A 16,642-nucleotide genomic window follows, 5' to 3' on the forward strand; every position below is an offset into this window, starting at 1 on the left:
TACACTTTTTCAGTGTCTATTTTTTTTCTTGAACACCAAGCCAGATGCCAAGTTTCAGAGCCACCTCACATTTTCATTGCATTCTATGTCTAGTGCCCTCTTACATGGTGCCAGGCCAGGATGGTGAATGTGTTCAGACTCAGAAATGCATCTCTCGTACTCATGAGCTATTCGTCTCGTGACAGCGGTGCCATCTCCGCCCCATGACATCACTTGTCTTGAAAGTTTTCGGGACTCAATGGTTCTTGGATGGAAACAGCCAGAGTCGACCGGAGGGGCGGAGATTACAGGCTATTACGTGAACTATCGTGAGGTGGTTGGTGGGGTACCAGGAAAATGGAGGGAAGCCAACATCAAGGCCATCAGCGATGCAGCGTACAAGGTGAGCAAGCACGTCTCTGTGTGGCGTGACGAAACCTGTGAATGGAGAAATGCTTGCACGAGCATGTTCGTTGTGAACACTGGCATACCCCTTGGTAGATCAGATCAGTCTAGCCAAGCAGGACTTATATTTTCTGTTTCATACACGTAAGCATAATTTTCTAAGACTATGTACCACAAAATATGCATTTATTGTGAAAACTAGTTTTTTTTTCTTTTAAAACCTGTAAAATAGCTGTTACTATATGTCACTAGCTTCAAACATTGCTAGATCCAATATCTCTGGCTTGTTTGTTTGTTGTTAATTTTCACTGTTAAAATCATGATGACTGGCCAGCTTACTTGACCTTCCTCTATATGGTGTGTTCCATATAATAGTGGCTCTTACACCCAGAAAGAAGAGCATGTGTTGTGGAGTGGGGAGGAACTCCTGTCAGTGGGGGTGGGATGGGACTTCACAGCTCTGCCTGTCACAGGTGCCTCAGACTCTTTATGTTGGCTCAGCTGTTGAACACTCTAAGAGCATCACCTGCTAGGTCCATTTGCTAAGTCCAGCACTCACAGACACAGACACAGTAAGAGTCCAGAACAAGGTCAGGCCAGGTCAGGGAATACCCGACGTTGAAATCAGCACCACACTGTTTCTACTTAACATTTGAAATCTATGACATATCAAACGCTGACTAGGAATGCTAACAGAAAACAGTTGTTTTTATTTTCTGTCATAGGTTCTTGTTAGGTAGCCCAGGCTGACTCAAACTTGTAATCCTATTACCTCATCCATTGAGGTACCAGTACTATAGGTGGCACCACCACACTCAGCTACAAAGCTGTACCTCCATGTTGCTGTGCACAGCTTCTCATTGCATACGGTATTCCACCAAACAGCTATACCATAATATGCCCTCCATACCCTTGCCAATCACTTATAAATTTTTGTTGCTGTTGCAAGATAAAAATTCGATCACACTGTGAACCCTGAAATTGTGTTACTTACTGAAAAACCCCTTTTCTGATTGCGGTGTGGTTCAGCCCCTAGCACTCACCTTTAATCCTTCTGGTTGGAATAAAAACTCGCCCTTAGTATACCTCTTTAATCCCAAGCATAAAGGTAAAGTTAGCTTGTAGAAGGAAGAACGCATGTTTGAAAGTGGCATCTAATTGAGAGGCAGAAAAGATGAACAGAGAGAGATTTGACAGAATAGGTAATAGGATGTACTCAACCCTCACAGAACAGACAGGAAAGAGAAGCTGTTTAAGAAAAGCATGGAGAGGAAGGAGGCAGTTTCACCAGGGCAGTAAGAGGGAGCAGGTTGCAGCGAAATAGCAAGCTAGACACAGCTGAAGACCAGAGGAGCAAGAGAATGAGGAGGAGCCAGGTTACAACAGATCGCCAGAGTGAGTTTAAGACCGAGCAGAGCAAACAGTCAGAGGCTGAGAGCGAGAGAGAAGCCTGATTGAATTAATCAGCTTCAAGAAGAGTTCGAGCCGGAACAGCTGAGGTGAATCAACCAGCCAGACATCAGAAAGAACTAGGAAGGGGTGAGCAGCAAGTCTCAGAGGCTGAAAACCTTCTAGGCCTAGATTAGATTGCAGAGCCTAGAAGATTCCAGGACTGAGCTAGGTAGGCAGGCTGAGGCAGTAAGACTCAGAGATGACAATTAAACAGAATAAAAGTTCCAGTTGCAGTTTTTAGCTACATCAGTAGCAATGAGTTATACGTGTGTGCGAATACACATGGGCACTAGGTTGAGTTAGAAACTGTTAGTTGTCCCCTCTTATGCACAGCTCTCTACTGCTTCCTGAAGTGTGTGGAATCCTTGGTCTGCATCCTTGTCCACATTTGTCTATTCAAACATTCTCAGTTTTGATCATTTGAGTGTCAAATGAGTTCCAAGGTCTTTTCCTGTATGCAGGCTTCATTTTTGTATACTCTGCTATGCCCATTCAAGTCTTGCTCATTTTCCTCATGGTTTCCCTCCTGACCTGCAGCAAACCCTAGTGCTATGAACACAATCGGTGAACATGTGGCTCTTAGCAGAAAGGCCTCCCTTATGCTAGTCACAGAGATTCTGCACTTGGTTATGTTCTAGAAGCCTTGCAGACGCTCATATTTCAGTTGCTAATTCACCTTTGAAGTTTGTATGTGTTGTGAGCCAAAATCAACTTCCGGTTCCAGAAGCACCTAGTGAGACTCCTCCCTTTCTCATGGTTCCTCGTACTCATGTCTGTCCTGTGCTCTGCCTCCTCCACATTGGTCAGTGTGTCCACCTCTGAACTAACAGTCCACTAGTCCAGTCAGCACAGCTTCAGGGCAAGTGACCCGTCCTCCCGATCCCTTGTGCTTTAAGGGTTACTCTTAGCTCTTCGTCCCTTGGTATAAATTACAGAATTAGGTTTCTACTACGTTTGACCAAAAGAAAAAAAAAAAGAAAAACAAAGACAAAGTATGAGGAAAAGTAGTAAGTTAAACCAGAACCTGTTAGAATTCTGATGGAAGGTGCATAGAATTTATCTGTATGTTGAAGAGTAACTGACATAGTAAATGTATTGATTCATCCAGCCCTTGAGCATTAATAGTTTCCTCCATTTGTGTGGGGGGCACACATGTGGAGATCAAAGGACAATTCACAGAAATAAAAAATACAAATAACAATCTGATTTTCACATATGGCTATTTTAATTTTTGCTAATTTAAAAATGAATGTATATGTTTTTTGGGAACCTCCTAGAAATGGTCCTATCAAATTCAAGTAATCCATTTACTTCTTCACTTCCAAACTTTACACCATATGCTTCCTGTTCTGTGTTCCTTTCTACCTACAGCCTCGAACAGGAATGGCGATGTTGACGTTACAAAGGAGATCATTTGGGGTTTTTGTTTATCTGTTTGCTTATCTGTTTCATTTTTTGATAGGCAGTTTTACTGTGTAACCCAGACTGGCCTAGAACTTGCAGCAATCCTCCTGCCTCACATCTGAGTACTGGGGTTATAGGCACGTGCCATCACACAACCCTAGTTTCTTTGGTTTGTTTGTTTATTTGTTTTGTTTTGTTTTTGAAGTGCTAAGGCCGGGAGCTAGGGCCTCATAAGCACTTTATCACTGGACCAGGACACCAGTCGTTGGTGTTTACCTCACAAAACATTCCAACATCAGCATTACATTTGCTATAGTTACTTTGTAACCAGTATTACCAGATAAAGGAGACTTCTATTTTAGTCTTTGTTTGTTAAAAGTGAATTTGAATTTTTTTTTTAAGAAAAAATGAGTCAGAGTGGTCACACACTATTTCTCCTTAGTATAGTCAACTAATTGAATAAAAACCTGTAACTGTTTGAAACATATATATGTATATATATATATATATATATATTAGATTTTGTTGTTAATTGTCACCTAAGCTTCTTGCTGCAGTGTTAGTAAGATTATCCTGAGAGTAGCTAGACTTTTATACCAATGAATGGCATGAATAGTACAGGAAGAGAAAATTGGGATCGTCTCACCAGAAAACTTGCTCATGTAAAATGTTGCTTTATGTATTTCGAGATGACATTACGTGAAGACAAAGTGAGTCTTTCTTGCTAATGGTAAGTTTTGCCCTAAAGGCAGTGTTTTCAATTACACATGCTAATGAAAAGGCTCTTCTTTTAGTTGGTGTTTAAAAGTTTAGTTTAGTTGGCTTGTAACTTCTTATTTAATTTTCAGTCTTTCTGTATCTTTATGCTTTTTGTGTATTTTAGAGATTAAGTCATGTGGTGTAAGTGTACAATCCTAGTACTGTATAGCTAAAGGCAGGAGGGCCAGGAATTCAAGGCCAGCCTGGGCTGAGACTCTGCCTCAAAAAAAAAAAAAAAGAAAGAAAGAAAGAAAAAAGAAAGAAAGAAAGAAAACAGAATTATAGAATTACACTAGTTCCCTTGGCCTGGCAGCTTATATTTAGGAATATTTAACCTTATTACCAGTTTTTAAAGCTAATCACCATATTATTATGAACTTGGTTTTTCCTGTTATCCGTTAACTGTTTTTGAGTATTTAAAACATCTGTGCACATTTATTAATTGTGCTCCCACCTGGAAGGAGGTCAGAGGACAACTTGCGGGAGTCAGGTCTCTTCCCATCCTGTGGGTGCTGAGGACGGATGGCTGTGTGGGCGTCAGGCTCAGCGGCGTCTTTATGCACTGAGATATCACACTGGCCCTGAATATATTTTAACATGATTTCCTCTTCTCCTACTTTACCTGGAGAGACATTTCCTGTGGTCTGGGGTTGATTTTTTAAGTTTTGAATCTGGTATCATTCCATTTGTTTTGCTCTCATCTCGGAAACATAAAACCTTATAATATTTAGTTCACTTACCCCCTTCCTGGCTCATGTACTACTGTTTGTTATTGACTTGTGTGTTTAATATTACAGATTACTTAGGCCTTTTCTTTATTTCTGTCTTGTCTTGTTTTATTGTTGCCTTTGGCTATACTATGTAGCCACACAGACTGGGAACTTGCTCGCCATCTGGCCTAGGCCGGCCTCAAATCCACAGGGACCCACCTCTCTCCGCCTCCTACATGCTGAGATTAAAGTTACACAACGCCACGCCTGGCACAACTACTGCTTCTTGAATTTTATTTTTATTTAGTGTATGTGTGTTTACCTGCTTGTCTGCCATGCACTGTGGCCATGTAGGTAACCTTAGAGGCCAAAAGAGGGCGTCAGATTACCTGGAGCTGAAGTTACAGACGATTCTCTTTAGGTTACAGCCGGAATGTGAGTGAAAAGGTGTAGCTTACAGGCTACAGCCGAGGATACATCCAATATGAGAAGTAAATAAATTACATGTTCATCACTATAGGATGCTTGTCACATCAAATTAAATAGGTAATTGTGATGTTGTCCATGTTATAGATTAGCGACTTGAAGGAAAACACAGTGTACCAGTTCCAAGTGTCAGCAATGAACATGGCAGGGCTGGGAGCGCCCTCCGCCGTGAGTGCGTGCTTCACGTGTGAAGAATGGACCATTGCTGTTCCCGGTAAGCTGGGGACTGTGCCAATTCCTCCAGCAAGTCGGAACGGCCCACGGTGCTATCTAGATGACCTTAAGAGGCAGGAATCCACCAGCTATCCTTACCTAAAATATTTCATGGTAACGTAAACTGGTAGATAAATTGTAAACTTGCAAACAAATTTTTCATGCTCCCATTTCAACTAAAACCCATAGCTGCCATTGCTCAGCTCTATTTGGGGGACTGAAAGAAACACGCTTTGAGCCAAGTGAGCACCTGGGAACTTTTTATTTGTCTCCTAAAGGCCATTAATTAAGAGCATCGGTTCATATCCCAGTGCAAATTTACTTCTAGAACCATTTCCACATCCTTCACTCTGTCCTCCCCTGCCCTGAAGCACGAACCTGCCAATTCCCAAATTGTCCCCTAGAGACCAGGCAGAGACAGTGGCGTCTCCCTGTTATCTGTCCTCCTCCCTCTCTAGCTCTTCACTAAGTTGCCTACGCGGGCTTATCATGCCTGAATGGGCCTGGTTTCCTTGTCTAAGCATATAGTATCTGTATTATTCACATACCACACCCTTCCCTCAGCACCAGGGAATCTGACTAGCAAGTAGTCTGTTTTGGAGGTTATCATGGCGGTAGCTGGATACAAGAGGAAGAGAGAAAAGAAGTAAGCAGATAAACCTACCTATGCTTATGTCTCATATGGTGCCATAAAACCAAACACATACAAACATTGACTATTAACAGACTTTTACTAAGTCATTAAGGTCCCAACCAGTAATGGGCACATGGTAGATGGTTTAATTTTCCTTCTCATTTTGGTATTGATTTCTGACCCAAATGTTCTGAATGACACATAACTCCTAGGTTTAATAATCAACATATGAAACAACTGTCATGATAGCATCAAAGATTGTGTGAACACTGCAGATCACAGGAAGGCAACCTGTGTGGGCAGCCACCCTGCCCACCCCACCCATCTGCTACCTTTCTTCTGTTTGGAACCCTGAACCACAGCGCCCTGCTCAGCAACACCTCCCGCTTGACTTCTTCCAAATGTGAATAAAAAGATAGCAAAAGAAACAAGAGTTTCGGGGCTTGTTGGACATCAGCAGATATGCAAACACCTGCCTTTGAGCCAGGTGTTAAAAAGTCCTTTTTGCCATTGTCACTCAGGTGGATCTGTTTCCAAATTCTTGTCACTCTCAAAGTCAAATGTGACTGCATACAGACTTAGCAGTTGTGATCGAGTGTGTACTAAAGGCACACACAAAGTAGCCATATTGACAAGAAAGTTGCAGGTTGGGCTCAGTAAAGAAACACCCCATCAACCACCTGATGAATCCTTGACTTAGTTGGGCAAGCAGGTCAGAAGCTGTCCCAGAACACAGTATAAGCACCATGTCTTCCTTCCATTGTGAAGGTGACTAACCTGGGGTACAAGTTAAATGACACATGGAGAGTCACAAGGCGAACAAGTAAGTGGCAGGAATCAGGACTTGAGATGTGGCTTCCTCTTCCCTGCAGTGACACAACAGCACCCATTCCCACCTGTAGAGGGGCTAGCTGCCCACTGGCCGCAAGGATAACCAAGTTCTCTAAAGCCCTTTGCTGAGCAGATTATGCCATACTATTTGATGCTAATGTTTAAATATATTTCCATAGAAGATACTGGAAAACAAGAACGGTACATATTTGAAATTGCTAAACCAAAGTAAGTGAGAAGGCAAATATTGAACCACCAGTCGAGCAATGCTGAAACCTAACGAGGCATGTCAGTGTTTGCAGTTGATGTTAAGTCACTGTGAGTCACTTCAGGTGGTTCTGATTGGTTGATTAGACAGGAGTTGTTTATTTGAAAGAAAAAAGAAATGTGCACTTAATAGCAGCCAGTGGTCACACAAAAATACACATGGTGACATCAGAGTTTAGAGTCTACACACAGCACACGTTGTAGGTTGTCAAGACTCCTGTGAAGTGTGTGCTAGTTCCCCTTAGAGTCGCTGAAAGAAGTGGGGACTGTGTGTGCCCAAGAACAGCCTGAGTGAAGCCCCGAGAGGTGTCCCAGTGTACTCTTGACCACTGGGCTCAATCCACTGTTGTAGAGCAGCCACGGAAACTTGCAGTGGCTACAATATTCCTACCTTCGAGGACTGATAGGCTTCTGAAGGGACTTCCATCCTGAGGGTCAGCTGAGAGACCATAAGGGTAACTGTGGGTGTACTCAGAGTGAGTCTCCTCCTGCACACTGACTTGTGCTGTTCTCTCTCCCTGACCCAGGACCACCACACGGCCTGAAGCTCAGTGAAGTCAGGAAGAACTCCCTGGTTCTGCAGTGGAAGCCTCCGGTCTACTCAGGCCGGACTCCCGTCACGGGTTACTTTGTGGACCTGAAGAAAGCCAGTGCCAAAGATGACCAGTGGAGAGGACTTAATGAGGCAGCCATTGTGAACAAGTACCTGAGGGTGAGAGGCTGCCCTGCGATTTAGAGCGTGCTTTCTCTTCGTAAGCATGAAAACCACTAACACTAGCTAACCGAGTCAGAGCCAGTTTCATATTTTGGGATGAAAAGATTTCGTCCATTTGGCAGTAATTAGAGATGGGGACTTTTTTTGTTTTTGATTCTTGAAAACTTGGGTGACATTTCACCTGAGTGCTTTAATCTGGCATCCTCTAGCTCCCTCCTCTCCCTTTGCTCTGATTTACCTCTCTCCCGGCTCTTGCCCCACACCAGTCTAATACACTGCTGCTTATTGTCATCCATGTCACAGAAGTGACTCCCCTCCTCTAATTGCTTGTGACTGCGGCTTTTCCCTGGATGCTGCTGTCCTTACAGAGTTCACACCGGTACACTTGAAACTGAAGGTTCTTTGGGGGCCATGCCCTGCCTTGGTTCACTTAGTAGGACGTGCCTGTGCTAGCGTGAAGGCCGAGCTTACTGGAGTGGGTTCACCTCGCCCTCACCACAGAGCCCCTGAGCACGCTTACTGTTCCTGTGCCTAAGTCACATACAGGGGCTTCTTGGAAGCAGCAGGTCCTCTTATGTGACCGTGTTTTGTAGACTGTCCCCCTCCCCTCAGGGTGGGACAGACAGAGTGCCTGAAGATCTTAAAGACGTAGTAGGACAGGAAGTAAGACTCCATGGCATGATCACTGTGACTTTACAGTAACCACTCAGATTTGCATGCGGCGTTCACACCGAATGGTTACACCCATGAAATCCAAGGGTTCGTGTTCAGAGATTATGAATTTGTCATGTTTTCCTTGAGCCAGGGTGATGGAAGACTGTAGATGTCCTGTCACAACAGGACAAGACTCTGGAACGTAGATCTCTTCCTCCTGTGTTACAGAAACCCAGCTCACAGCCACTTGTCCCCTATGTGTCACCGCAGATGTGTCAGACACCTGGTGACTAATCTATTTTTATCACCAGGAAATGTTTCTGTTCCTTTCTTAGCATTTTTTCTCAATGTAGAATTTGTAAATACATTAAACTCTATGCAGTTAGCCTGTGCCCTAGTTCAGGTTTATTTACAGATTGAACTTATTTCAATTTTGAAATTATTTTTGAAAGTCCATTAGCTCAGCTGAGTCGGTGGCAAGCCTGTGATTCTTGGAGAAGAAAGAAGATCAGGGGTTCAAGGTCAGCCGCCATGCTGTAATTTCCAGGCCAGCCTGGTCTACACAAGACCTTGTTTTACAGAACAAAGCAAAGCAAAGCAGCTAAACTTATTAGAGAGCTATCACTGCATAATAACAGTCTGATGTCATCAGAATATAATCCAATAGTTAGACTTTAAACCCAGCAGTCCAAGCATGAATACTCTAAATCACAGTCCCAAATGTTCCCCAGCACTATTTGGTTTAAGTCAAATCTTGAATATTGGTCTCTACCACAGCATTAGAGGAGAAATTAGACCTCCTGGGTATAATAAATTCCTTCCTAAACACCTATTTAAAATGACGTTTTAAAAAGATTAAGAATTTTGATAAATGTGTTGTTCATACTGGGAGCAATTACAGTTCTTCCATGCAGAGGACCCACATTCCGTTCCCAGCACTCACACGGCTGGGCGTTCATAACCATCTATAACCCCGGATCCAGGGAATCCGATGCCCTGTTCTAGTCTTCAAAGGCAAGCATGTAGTGTACAAACATACCTGCAACACACAAAAACTTAAAAACTAACAAACAAAAACCCCTTGGGGTTGTAAGGCTGATATTTTGCCATGCTCAGCGAGTAAAGCCCTTGCTGCAGACCCCCACGTGGTAGACGGAGGGAGCTGACCCTCTCAGGGTGTCCTCAGCATGCCCCTAAGCCCCCTCCACCACCCACTCTCACAGGCTGTTATCAGTATATCCCCTACAACCAATTCTCACAGGTTGTCCTCAGTGTACTACCCCTGCCCCACTATGCACAGACAATAATTTTTAAAATCAAGGGTGTAGAATATTTTAATTACTTTCGTTAACATGTAAAGTAGCGTGGGTTTCACTGTGACATTTTAAACACATTGTATCCTTGTCCTTGCTCTTACTCCCCCCCCTTCTCTCCCATGCCCTGTTGCTGGCCTCTGTCTTCCTGTGAAGTCTCTCCTGCTTTGTGTCATCTAAATTCCACTGGCCTCTCCTCTTTCCCATTCTCCTTTCTTTAGGCTGTTTCCTCTCCTTTCATACTTCCTTTTCTTCTCTGATGCCTTCCATATGTAAACATTTAAATCTGTGTTCCATGTGTAAGATGAAGCAAGTCTTTCACTTTCTGAGAGGTGTGTATTTCACTTAGCACAATGATCTCCTGTTCTGTCCATTTTCTTACAAATTTTATAATTTCATTCTTCTTTGCAGCTAAATAAAATTCCATTGTATAAGTATATCACATATTCTTTATTAATTCAACTATTGGTAGGCATCTGGGCTGGTTCTCCAAGACTGCATAGAACTTTATTTAATACACTTTAATTATTCACAAATTCTTAAAATTCACAATTATATTAGTATCCTGTTTATATAGTGAGAAATAGCCAATACGTGTACAAGGATGGTGTTTATATGTTAGTGCTGGAATATATTTTAAAAAATTATTTTTATTTTATGTGTGAATGAGTGTTTTGGTTGCATGTATATTTGTGTATCTTGTGTGTGCCTAGTGCCCATGGAGGCCAGAAAAGTATGTCAGATCCCCTGGAACTGGGTTACAGACAGTTGCTGCTATGTGGTGGTTGGGATTGAACTGGGGTCCTTTGGAAGAGCAGACAGTGCTGAGCCATCTCTCCAGCATCTGCAATGCACTTTTGAACAATAATACAAAATGTCTTCTTACCAAGGGAATCACTGAGAGGTGTGTAACATAGATGCTATTTTGAACACTTTGTATTTTACCTTCTCAACAAAGAATAAAACAGCTAATTCACTCAAAGTGTGTGTGCACATCTCAAAAACAACACGTTTCTGATTTGGGAGGTGTTTAAATTATCTGAGAGACTGTGGCAATGACAGGCTTGGAAGGGACATTTAACAACTCCTCCAGTGACAGCCGGTTCACGGAGAAGATACCAAAGTCAAAGCCACCAGGCGGATACAGAGTCAGCTCTTTAGCACAAACCCTGTTCCTCGGGTTGTATGGTTAGAGGTATGTACAGAGAAAGAGCACACATGTATATGTGGCATAAGGTGCTCATTATTTCTAAACCTGCTTATTCCAGGTGCAAGGCCTCAAAGAGGGCGTCAGCTACGTGTTCCGTGTGCGTGCCATTAACCAGGCAGGAGTTGGAAAGCCTTCCAACCTCGCTGGACCTGTTGTGGCTGAAACGCGTCCAGGTGGGTTCTTACTTTTTCATTAATATTCATCTCTGGCTTGGAGTACCACTCCGCAGTGGAGCATTTAACTATCATACACAGAAGCAAGGGTTTATCAAGTACCAAAGGGAGAAAAGATGCTACCTGTGTAAGTAAGATACTGAATCACATTTACCCTACCTTTCTTCATTCTCTTTGGTGCCGTCTAAGTCAATAAATATACCCTTAGCATGGGGTGGTCACGTGTCCCTTCAGAGGATCCCCAGATCTGTGATTAGCCAGGTTTGAAGTGGTCTAGGAGGTAACTGTGGTTAATACCTAACCGCTCCATATTCTGAACCAACTTAAGCGTGAACCCATATGAGGCTGTCCATTATAACCTGGCCATTAACCCTGAGAGTCTACAATTACAGATGGAGCTGGAATATTCCAGGGAGTGGGCAAAACCCTTGCACAGATTAGGACATAGAGAAATTCAGCTCTGAAGTTAAACCAGAGGTCAGCATTCTTTCTGTCAAGGGCGAGGTATTTCTGCTTTACGGCTGCGTGGTGCTTGTTCCGGCTCCTCAGCCTGCTGGGGCAGGAAGGTAACCACTAGCAACCTGAGCAACTGTGGCTCTGCCCCAATAAAGCATCGTGCACATCACACCAGTGCGCTGTATAAAATTATGTATTCTACATATTAGATAAATAATAACTTATATTCTGCCCACTATAACACTTGAATTCCACATTATGTTCCCACACAGTGAAGCAGTAATCTTCTTTTGCTGTTTTTCATCCGGTGTTCCATCATCCAACAACAGGATGACAGTGGTTCCTTTCCTGCTCAGTTTGTTCTGTTTTAAAAGTTTTATTTCTGCTAACTGAAGACTCATAAAGGAAAGCAGCAGTAACAGTAAGAGGTGAAATTATTATCCAGTTACTTATTTAAGATTCATTCTAGCAAAAAGGAGTTTTGCTTTCATGTGCCTCCCGTTTTCAGAAATGAAATGAGCACAGGTCAGATCGAGAAAGTCTTATTTTCCTGATGAGAAAATGTAAACATAGGAAATTTCTACTCCTCAAAACTCTTATTACTTGAAAAGTATCAACAGTGCACTCTCCAAGTCTGCCCACTGCTTCCTGTTTCTTCATGACTGTTTCTGCCTCCTACTATACCTGTTGGTAGGGACATGTTCGACAAAAGTGATCTCTACAGAATGAGGCAGATAATTCTGCACTTCATAGTAACCTTTGCAAAATTCCAAAGAAAGAAGAAAAATGCTCCGAACAGACACACTTATAAGTGTATATACATACAACACTTATAAGTGTATACACACACGTATCTTGGGATCAGATCCCTCAGTTGTCAACATTGTGAATCTCAGTGGTGCCAAATAGACATTTATATGGGTTCATGTACAATGTCTACCCCTCAGAGAACATTTGATTACTGTATAAGGGAACTCTCCAGCTACAATAATGCACCTTTTAAGCTATCGGTTCCCAACTTGATTAAAGAAAACTTAAGTCACCCTTTTTTCTAAATCGGCGACTTTATAACAGCAGCCCGCCAGCCAGATGTGGTGTCAGCATGACTATGATGAGGGGTTGGCTACTGACCTCCTGAGCGCAAGTTCTGTGTTACTGATTTGGAAAAGGCACCAAAAGTGACATCTATGGCCATTCCATCCTTGGAATATAGCCCTAGTCAACAGCTGCAGACATGAATACACGTAGCTGCTCATAGCTTAGGAAAGAATGCTCGGGCATACAAAGTCAGGATGCTTCCTTGTGACGTTTGGAATTGGTTTCTGGTCAGCAGGCATGTTCACTCTTGCAACATGATACTACATGGCAGGTCCTGTATGTGCACTAGGAGTAGTGTGTTTGCTCATTAGATTTATGATCCTGTGGGACCAACAGAGTTTACAGTTTGGTATGGTGAGAGCTAAGGTAGACGTTCGTGCAAATCTGCAAAACCAAATAGGCTAGGAACTAGGATTCAGGGTTTTGTAAGTTGCTGACTAACAAAACCTAAATGTAGACTGAAATTGACCATACTCACTATGTTTTTACATGTTAAGTGTGTTATTTTGCTCACTTTATGTTAGAATGAATAAAAGGAAGGAGAGAAATGATACCAATTTCAAGACCTTGGGTGTGAAATTTGCAACCTTATTGAGAAAAGACTTTAAATCATTGAAATCCTTCACCTTTATTTGAGAAGAACACCTTCATTTGTGATACATTATTAAATTCTTAGGTAGAAAATAAAGCTTATCAAGAAATAACACACCAAAAATGCATGTAACAAGATCCTCCAGATGTGACTGGGTTTCACTTGAAAGTTTGCTTAACCCACTAGAGGAAGATCACTGGCCTCCCTCTGAAGTCAAAGATCTCCAAGGGGATGTTGCCCGGCCTTTACCAAGTCTAACTGTGTTGCTAATAAGAAGCCTGACAACAGACCAAGTGTCCTGTGATGCTTTCCCAAAACAACTGTGAGCTACAGACAGAACAGGTTAGACATATGTAGTGTCAATTTGGTGATGCCTAAAAGGCCATTTTTTCCTTGATGCTTGATACTTGTAAACAGTATCTGTGGTTGATCGTATCACAACAGTGGAGGTGGAGGCCAGGTGAGCCAGATCAGATAGGGGATGAGAGAGGCCTGGCCTGGCAGGTGATATGGAGGTTAACGGCTTCGCTGTGCACTGAGTAGTTATTCTTGTCAGAGAAACAGAACAGCGGGCAGAAGAACCGTGTGACGGGCAGGAGAACCCAGACACCAGGCAGGGCACAAGCAGCAGAGCATGCTGGGAGAATACATTCTCCCAAACAAAAATGAGCGAGACTCAGGTAATGGCCATGTGTCTAAATTTGCTGAACCCTGCAGCTGGTAAGGCCCTGAAAGGACAAATGTGGGCAAGTGGCCTCATGGTGGAAACGTAAAGGATTCTGAGGCAGGAGGCTGGCTGGCTCTGCAAGATGAGCAATACTGGCTAATTCAGAAAACTGCTCTCATACCTGCTTCCTAACTGTCCCTTGACCCCAGCATACATTTCTCAGTGGTGGCAACTCTGTGACATAAACTTCAAAGGAGGAAAGGTTAATTTACCTCAGGGTAGAATAGATAATGTCATAACAGACAGGAAACAGAGAGTAAGAGAGGGGCTGGAGGTCACCCTCAGCCTAGGTTCCACTTTCTAAGGGTCCCGTTTTGAGCAGCATGACTCTCAGAATGTAGCATCAACCTGTACCCTTCATTCTAGGCATTTGTCATTCGTGTGGTTATAAAGAATGAGCTGGGAGAGCCAGGTCCAGTGGAGGCCACCCTGTAGTTGCCAAGATGGTAGACCAGTCAAGTGTGACAAATACAACACAGCTCAGTGACACAAGCCACTGGGGACAGTTGCTCACCACTGTTTGGACTTATCTGCCCCTCTTTTGAGGGTTTGAAAACTGTATGTATATCATACTGTGCAGGACGATAAAGCTCAGAAAACTCCTGAAAAAGATTTAAAAATTATATCTTGTTATGGAGATGGGCAGGGAAGTAAACAGCTTACTAAGATTTAATCTTTAAGTTGTTCATCTATCTATTTATTTACTTTAAGAAAGAGAAAGATAGGATAGAATCAGTTCGTTTTCAATTAGTGCATGCTATCTCTGATCATTTCTTAGCCCATTCACATACCAAGAGTTCCCAGTGTCTGAGGGACCAATGCAATACCATCTGTGAGGTTACATTTTCTGTGTATACATTAAGGATTTTTAAAAGATCGATTCATTTATGTATATAAATACACTGTTGCTGTCTTCAGACACAGAGGGCATCAGATCTCATTACAGATGGTTGTGAGCCACCATGTGGTTGCTGGGATTTGAACTCAGGACCCTTGGATCAGCAAGTCAGTGCTCTTAACCACTGAGCCATCTCTGCAGTACAAGGACTTTTATCTTTAATATTTGAGGATATTTGAGGTTGAAGAGCTGAGTAGGGACAACTTTTACTTTTCTTAAACATTAATTTTAATTGTGTGTTTGTGTTTGTGTATATGCCTGCATGAAGGAGGAGAAAGAGAGGGGAAGGAGGGAGGATGGGCTGTGCGCACTTGAGCGCAGGTGTCTGTGGAATCTAGAGAAGGTGTTGGATCTCCTGCAGCAGGCGTTACAGCCAGTTGTGAGCTGCCTTTTGTGGGTGTTGGGAACCAAAGGCAGGTCCTCTATAAAAATAAAACACACTTCATAGTCATAGGACCGTCTCTGTAGCCCCAGGACAAAAATCTAACACCTTGTGAGGCCAAAATAATCTTTCATTTGTTTCTCTACTCAGATTTCCTAATGTATGAAGTGAAATTCTATGTCCTTAAACAGATTCAGAAGTAGTTCCTGAAAAATCCTGAGTCATTGCAGACTTTGGTTCCCTTTTCCAACCCAACGTTAAGGGAAGTGGGTTGACCCTTCACCTAGACCAGGCAGTTCATTCGCAGGGAGTCTTTTTTTTTTTTTTTTTTTTTGACAGCATTGCAGCAGACTTGGATTTGCTTCGGCTTTTAAGTGTAAAATGATGTAGAAAAGCTACTGCTATTAGTACAGTGCTTTTATTTAACTTGACTGTTTATCAAAATATGAACACATGAATAAATACTGAATTTAGTTTTAAGTATCCAGCTATTTTATTTCTGCCAAAAGTCACTGCCAAATCATCAGTTAATTTTCATTTTAAGACTCAATGAAGTTGTGTGAAAAGATTATATGTTTCAATAAATACTTTTTGATGCAATGTAACTAAACCTTATTATTTACTTTCTGTATATGGCTCAGAGCCATAGTTATCAACCTTATTTATAGCACAGGACTTCGATGCAGTGAGATCTTTACTGGACAGAAGTCATGTGATGTAGTGAGACCTTTACTGGACAGAAGTCATGTGATGTAGTGAGACCTTTACTGGACAGAAGTTATTTGGTTTTTTTCTATCTCCTTTCTGGTTGATTTATGTTCTTAACGTGTTTACCAGTAGTAGGTTCTTCTCTACTTATTAAGCTTAATCTGCTAAGGAAGTAGCCAGTTAGATTTGTCATCACTGCCACTGGTGAGGTATAAACAGCTTCAGTGTGACAATCTGGAATTCCCGGGGAGCAGGACCCTAAAGTGGACTTTGGCACATGAGCCCTGGCACTTAGAGAACTGTGTTCTTTTCTCTGTTGCTTTGGAGCCAAGTTCCAGGTGGGTGAGGCCTTACAGTACAAAGGTATCTACTGAGTTGAGAGGTGGAGCCAAGGGACCTTCAGTTCTGTGACTTCTTTGCAGTAAGTGGGTATCTTAATTAGTCATGTGCTGTCAGGAACAACAACGACAAAAAGACAGGGCCTACAGCATTACAAGGATCTTGTGGCAGATGCTTCACTTAAGGAACAATTAGGCATTTAATTGATTGTTATTTTAAATTACCAACGAGTCAAAT

The 16,642-nt window shown here is 42.5% G+C and overlaps 1 protein-coding gene across 1 annotated transcript in view; it reads left to right on the forward strand.

Annotated features, from left to right (window-relative positions):
• The window catches only part of MYOM1 (myomesin 1), a 111,052-nt gene that overhangs the window by 64,064 nt on the left and 30,346 nt on the right, over positions 1 to 16,642 (forward strand). The window contains exons 19-22 of the mRNA XM_080936369.1: positions 186 to 382; positions 5,283 to 5,409; positions 7,668 to 7,852; positions 11,091 to 11,205. Coding sequence (XP_080792495.1) covers positions 186 to 382; positions 5,283 to 5,409; positions 7,668 to 7,852; positions 11,091 to 11,205 — 624 coding nt within the window. The remainder of the gene's footprint in view (positions 1 to 185; positions 383 to 5,282; positions 5,410 to 7,667; positions 7,853 to 11,090; positions 11,206 to 16,642) is intronic.

This window comes from Micromys minutus, assembly GCF_963924665.1.
Source record: "Micromys minutus genome assembly, chromosome: 23".
Classification (NCBI taxonomy): Eukaryota; Metazoa; Chordata; class Mammalia; order Rodentia; family Muridae; genus Micromys; species Micromys minutus.